Source organism: Manacus vitellinus, unplaced genomic scaffold, assembly GCF_001715985.3.
Source record: "Manacus vitellinus isolate BGI_N305 unplaced genomic scaffold, ASM171598v3 scaffold_68_pilon, whole genome shotgun sequence".
Lineage (NCBI taxonomy): Eukaryota > Metazoa > Chordata > Aves > Passeriformes > Pipridae > Manacus > Manacus vitellinus.
In genome coordinates this window covers 2,638,819-2,645,622 of record NW_021940744.1, presented here as the reverse complement: position 1 = coordinate 2,645,622, position 6,804 = coordinate 2,638,819, and the positions used below count along the sequence as shown (strand labels likewise).

At 41.3% G+C, this 6,804-nt stretch overlaps 1 protein-coding gene across 1 annotated transcript in view; it reads left to right on the top strand.

Annotated features, from left to right (window-relative positions):
* BRINP3 (BMP/retinoic acid inducible neural specific 3) overlaps nucleotides 1-5,618 on the top strand; it is a 154,113-nt gene extending 148,495 nt beyond the window's left edge. The window contains exon 8 of the mRNA XM_018083851.2: nucleotides 4,152-5,618. Within this exon, the coding sequence (XP_017939340.1) occupies nucleotides 4,152-5,268 (1,117 nt within the window). The 3' untranslated portion in view covers nucleotides 5,269-5,618. The remainder of the gene's footprint in view (nucleotides 1-4,151) is intronic.
* The last annotated feature ends 1,186 nt before the right edge of the window (nucleotides 5,619-6,804 follow it).

The window sequence follows — 6,804 nt, the reverse complement described above, 5'->3', positions numbered from 1 at the left end:
GGTTATTAATGTTAACTTTTAGGAATTGTTTGTGAAAGACAGGGTCCTTAATTTAATTACTTCCAGTAGCAGCCTGCTGGTTTTACTAAGGAAGAATTTAAAGGGGACTAAAATGTTTAAGAGTTTGATTTCGGTTTTGGTTTGATTTTTTTTGGTTTTGTTTTGTTTTGTTTGTTTGTGTGTTGTTTTCTTGGTTTGCTTTGTTTTGTTTTGTTTTGTTTTGTTTTTAATAATTCTCCCTTAAATAAAAATTGCAAGGTATTAGGGAAGCTGTTCTGCTTGGGGAGATTTTCTTTCCACCCTTTAATATTATGGTCTATAAAAACAAGTAATACCAAGCAGAGGATCATCTCATCAGAATGAGGTTAACTAGATAAAGAGCATATCAGAAATAACAGGTTATTTCTTTGCAATAAGAGTTGTCAGTGCTTCAGGGTAGGATTTATAGCTGATATATAATATGTATCATTGTACATATTCCAAAATAAATCTGTCCAGCCTCCCAAGGCAGGACTTTTCTTCCTTACTATTTTATCTCTACTAATTTTATGTGAGGGTGGGGAGGCCCTGGCACAGGTTGCCCAGAGAAGCTGTGGCTGCCCCTGGATCCCTGGAAGTGTCCAAGGCCAGGTTGGATGAGGCTTGGACAGTGGAAGGTGTCCCTGCCTATGGCAGGGGTTGGGAGTAGATGGGCTTTAAGTTCCCTTCCAACCCAAACCAGGCTGGGATTCTCTGATCACTCGCTGTTCTTCTGTACAGTTGGTAGTTTTACCCTGATTCCTAGAAGAAGACTGCATTCACATAAAGACCATTATCAAATTTAGTAGCAATTACTGCTCTTGTTTTGAATCAGAGCACAGAAACCAAGTACTTGGAGCCTAATTTGTCCTTCCTGGGAGATGATCCCACAAGATCAAGAGTAGGACATTTTAGAGAAGCCTGTGAGTGCATTTGGTGTTGATGTTGCTGTCTTACAGATTTATATTAGACTTGGCCTCCAAAGGGAGGGAAAATAGGTGATGGGTATTTTACTGCCCATCCACTTCTTGTTAAATTGTCTTCATTTTTTCACTTAGCATCTGCCTGGCTGAGTACTCATCATCTGCTCCTGAGCCAGCTGATGTACAGCAGATGTTAAGCACTTAGTGAGGCAGAGAAGGAGGTAAAAGTGTCATATCATGATTAAATAGTTGCTACAGCTATCATATAGGGTGACCATACTACTCTGCTCTTACATTTAAAGTCACAGTGTACTGAACAGGAGGAAGCACATGTTTTGGATCAAGCCTGCTGCTATTGGAAAAATATATTTTTTTTAAAGTAAAGTTTTTTCGTGATTTAAAAAAAAAAAAAAAGGACAAATATTTTAAATATGCTTTAGAATTAAGATTTATGTTTCTCATTAAGGTGTTTCTTGAAAGAAACTTGGTGATTGTTGATAATTCCATAGGAGGGACATGTTCATCCACACAGGAGATGTGGTTTGTGGGACTGGGAGCTCTTTGCAGTCAAAGGGGAGATTGAGAGCCCAGAATAAAGGACAGCCAGTTTAGGGGTCTTAACTAAAGGGCAGCAGTGTGTGGTTTGTGTGGGGTATCTGGCTCAGTGCTCATAAGTCAGAGCAGTGGCTTGATCACCTATTTCCTGTAAAGGCAACATGTTTTGAACTAACAGGACAATCAATATTCATGTTTTCGTGGAAACTCCACCTGGACTTTGCATGTTTTTTGTAAGTTTGTGCTGGTTTTGAAGGGTTGATTTCAATGACTCAATTTTAATAAACGAAAGAGAGAGGATAAAAAAGCTTTTGGGTCAGGATCAGAACAGCTTTGACTGGAACCAGCTGGAACTGGATGGACTCAGCTGTGTCTGGGGTGGGGCAGCCCCTGGCTTCTCCTCACAGAGAACATCACTGTGACAAAACCTTCCCAGTGACACCCCACACACCTCAATAAATCAACATTCAAATATTCACTCATAAAATCTCTTCAGTTGTTTGTCCTCCACTGAGATGAACTCAAACCCACAACTGTAAGCTCAGAGTTGGTCTGTGTAAATTGAGGCTTTCTGGAAACGTGTTCCATGGACTTCTGTTCCCAGCAGAGGTGGAAGAGGATGCTAAAATTCACAGTGAGAAACCCCATAAATATCAGCTGCTGAACATGCTCAGCCTCGATAGAGGAGTCCTGTGGTACCACCTGGGTGTAACAATACAGGCAGAAAACCTGGAGATTAAAATGCAAATGAAATAGTCTTGCACTCTGCCCAGTTATCTGTCCAATGTCATAAATCAGAAGGTAACAACTTTATGAAGGCTATTGTGAAGCAAATGGCATAACCAAAGATTTACAGGAAAGCAAATAAAGCAGAGTTTTCTATCTTGCATCCAGCAGCTTTTGGGACTCAGCATCAATTCTTTAATAAGCACAGAGGGCCATAAAGAGTTAGGGAGGAGCTGTAATGAGAGATTTTTTGAAAGGTGAGTTTTCCCTCCTTAGGGCAAGAATCTTCTCTGTTTTGGTTGCTGTGGGGCCATGGCAGTGAGAGCTCATCCCACCATGGGCAGCAGGGTCACGGCACCCCTGGGAGCTCTGGGACAGCTCAGGAGGGGCAGGTCACTGTAAAAACAATCCAGAGCTTCCCATTCCACCTGGGAGAGCACGAGCTTCGAGTCTGCTCAGTTTTGGAATAACTTTTAGGTTGCAACATTGACCTTTCTTGTAGAATTGTGATTTTTAATCAGGAAATGAAGGGATAAACTCGCCCAAACCCTTTTGGCTGATTCTGACTTTCAAACAAGCACAAAGAGGAATGGTGGTAAGGCACTCAAGTCCTGGATGTTAATATATTTACTTATGCTTCTAGAAAACACCTAGTGACTACATGCATATAAAACCCAACCCTAAACAACCAAGGTTCCCAATCAAAAAAAAAAAAAGGGGAAAAAAAAAGAATAAAAAAGTCACCAGACTATAAGTCTATAAATTGATGTAATTTTATTGAACTTCATTTTCATATTTCTAGAGAATTACTAGAGAATCAGACTTTGAGATGCCATAGATGTTTAGTTTTATCATTGATTTGAAAGTTAGGAAAAAAGAACAAAAAAAAAAGAAGCATCTCTCCTTGAGACAAATTCAGATGTGACTTAAAAAGTAAGTCAGCAGTAAATGAGTCTCTTGCCTTTTCTCTCTGAAACAATGCAATGAAAAGGGAAGAAACTGTACAACCATCATCATTCATGTGGCAACAATAGATCTGACTGCAACAGACAAAACAAGTTCTTTAAAGTGTGCATTGCTGGGAATAATAAGAACTGAAAAATACAAAGAAAGAAGATAATTTTTCTGACTATTTCCATGTAACTCTGCTGTTCCCATTGTCTTTCTCCTAGTGACTCTGTCTCATCAGCCTGAACCGTTGGTTTCAGTCTGTTTTCCCAGTGGGATGCAGGACATTAACTGTTTCTTCTGGTGAAACCAAAATGAAATGCCAAGAAGAACACGAAAGTGATATTTTAATTTTGTCTCCAAAGATGCAAAATAAACACAGCATGTTCATTCTTGGCTCCCTGCAGAGACATTGTAGTGCTGGAAGTTATCAGAAGAATTAAGGCTGAATTTATCTGGGAGGGGTGCAGGGTCCTATTTGCTATTCCAAGGAAGCATTTTGGCTCGCTGTCTGTGAATTAGTGCAGCTCCAGCCAGCACCCAAAAAAATCTTCAAAATAAAATTAAGGGACAGCACAGTTATAGACACTTAGATACAGACAAAACACCTTGTGTCCCGAATGGAATGGGAAAAAAATCATTTCAGCTGTGCAGGATTTCAAGAAGTTAATCTGAAGACAATTACAGAAAAATGGCTCTTTGTCAGTCCTCTTTGACAGAGGTATAGAGATAGAAAATACACCAGCCAACTGTTTCTGTCGTGCCTGTGAGTTTGTGAGGAAACTTTTCCTTTGTGATTTTGCATTGTTAAGAGGCAATTTATCCACGCATTTATGTGACAGCAGATGCTGTCATCTGCCTATGGTGCCTTAATCTGATACTAAAACCAGCTTTATTTTTCTTTCTGATCAGCTATAGCAAAGTTGTGCTTGTCATGTGCAGGTCTCTCTTTGTGTTAAACGAACTCTTTTCCCGTTGCAGATCCTCCAACTATTGGCTCAACCGCATCCAGTCCTTCCTCTACTGCAACGAGAACGGGCTCCTGGGCAGCTTTTCCGAGGAGACCCACACGTGCACGTGCCCCAACGACCAGGTGGCCTGCCAGGGCTTCCTGCCCTGCACGGTGGGGGACGGCCCCGCCTGCCTGAGCTGCGCCCCCGACAACCGCACCCGCTGCGGGAGCTGCAACGCCGGCTACATGCTGAGCCAGGGGCTGTGCAAGCCCGAGGTGGCCGACTCCACCGAGCACTACATCGGCTTCGAGACCGACCTGCAGGACCTGGAGATGAAGTATTTGCTGCAGAAGACGGACAGGAGGATCGAGGTGCACGCCATCTTCATCAGCAACGACATGCGCCTCAACAGCTGGTTCGACCCCTCGTGGCGCAAGAGGATGCTCCTCACCCTGAAGAGCAACAAGTACAAGTCCAGCCTGGTGCACATGATACTGGGCCTCTCCCTGCAGATTTGCCTGACTAAAAACAGCACCTTAGAGCCCGTCCTCGCTGTTTATGTCAACCCTTTCGGAGGCAGCCACTCTGAGAGCTGGTTTATGCCTGTGAACGAAAATAATTTCCCAGACTGGGAGCGGACTAAGCTGGACCTGCCCCTGCAGTGTTATAACTGGACGCTGACTCTGGGCAACAAGTGGAAGACATTTTTTGAAACTGTGCACATCTACCTGAGGAGTCGGATAAAGTCGAACGGTCCGAACGGCAACGAGAGCATCTACTACGAACCCCTGGAGTTTATCGACCCCTCCAGAAACCTGGGCTACATGAAAATCAACAACATCCAAGTGTTTGGCTACAGCATGCACTTCGACCCAGAGGCAATTCGAGACTTGATTTTGCAGCTGGACTACCCCTACACTCAGGGCTCACAGGACTCGGCACTTTTGCAGTTGCTGGAGATCCGGGACCGTGTAAATAAACTCTCTCCCCCCGGCCAGCGGCGCCTGGACCTCTTCTCTTGCTTGCTCCGTCACAGACTCAAGCTGTCTACCAGCGAGGTGGTGAGGATCCAAGCTGCTTTGCAGGCCTTCAATGCCAAATTGCCAAACACAGTGGATTATGACACAACCAAATTATGTAGTTAACCATAAATGTGAAGCACAACACAAAACCTTGAAGGAGTTTTTACAGTGCTTTTGTGGAACAGTTTATGTTTGGAAGAGTACATTTAAATTGTCTTTTCAATATCTGTCTTATATCAGTCAATACTGTTGGATGGCAATTTACACACATGAACTTGCTGACAATGAATATATTATACCTGCAGTTTTGGTTTATGAATGAAATAAATACTGACACCAGTCTAGAAGACGTTCTACTTTTTACAATAAATTTCATTTGTAATTTTATATGTTCCGTGGCAATGCTTTTGTGCATTACATCCTCTAGGGGGAACATAGAAGGATACCAATAAAATTTTGTAGCTGAACAGTTATTACAAAGAAACGCTGTGGGATTCTTCTTTCTTACACAAAAGTTGTAATGTTGATACACTTTTGTGTGGGTTGAACCCAGGAGGGGGAGGTAAAGACAAGAGAGTGACTCCAGATTTTAACAGGAGCTGCAGGAAAGTCAAAGCCATAGAATATTTTATTTTTAGAACGTGCATCTGCAAAAAGAATTAAGCACATGCATACGTTGGCTCCTCCAAATTCACACACTATAATGTTCAGAATTATCTCTTTTGAACTATTTACCTAAATACAATCCATGCTGTTTAGATTCAAATTCATTTTAAACATTTCCCTGACAATGCAGCTGTTTACTAGATGGATATATTTTTTTCCACTGGTACAGATGTACTTTCACTGCAACATTTTTCAGTTTTAAAAAATAAAACTTGCAGATACATGACAGCTATCAAAATCTAGATCTAGTTTATAAAGACGAAAGTGCAAATAAATGTAATTTTAAATTAATGACATTAATTCAGTGTGCATGTCTGTGGGGCAGAATCAGGTTCTTTGCTGTTTTACACATCCCAGCAGCAAAAAATCCCATCTAAAACAGAACTTGGGACTCCCAAGAAGCTTTTGTTACCTCTTGCAAGAGAACAGAACAAATGGCTGGGCTCTCAGAAGTCCTTGTTAGTAACTACAGGGAAAAGTGAAGGAAATTGAGACAAAATGTTTTAATAGCACCTCCTTACATTCAGTCTGAATCTGTGTCAGAAATTTAAAAGTCCATTTGTGTTTTTAAAATGGGAAAGAATTACATATGAAACTACCATTTTGTGAGCAAGCACAGAGAGAAAAAAACCCACCATATTTGGTTCATACACAATTTTAATTCATCTAGACATAAATTAGTTTCATTTAAATTCATTTTTATTCCTTTCAATTGGTTATATTACAATTTAATTCAGGTACACTCCTCACTTCTGGCTGGACCACAGCAGCACCAGAAAGGCAGTGCTTCAGAAGTGAATGTAAGCAAATGAAAATACAAATGCACAAATACTTCAGAAAGCCACTGCCAGGGGAAACCTTCTGTTCTTTAGTGATTCCTGTCTCTCCTGACTTCACCAATTTTTTAGAAGGATTCCTATTTCATCACCACACCTTCAGATAGTTCCTCAGATTTTCTATACTAGGAAGTCCCCAGAATTAAAAGCAGCAATT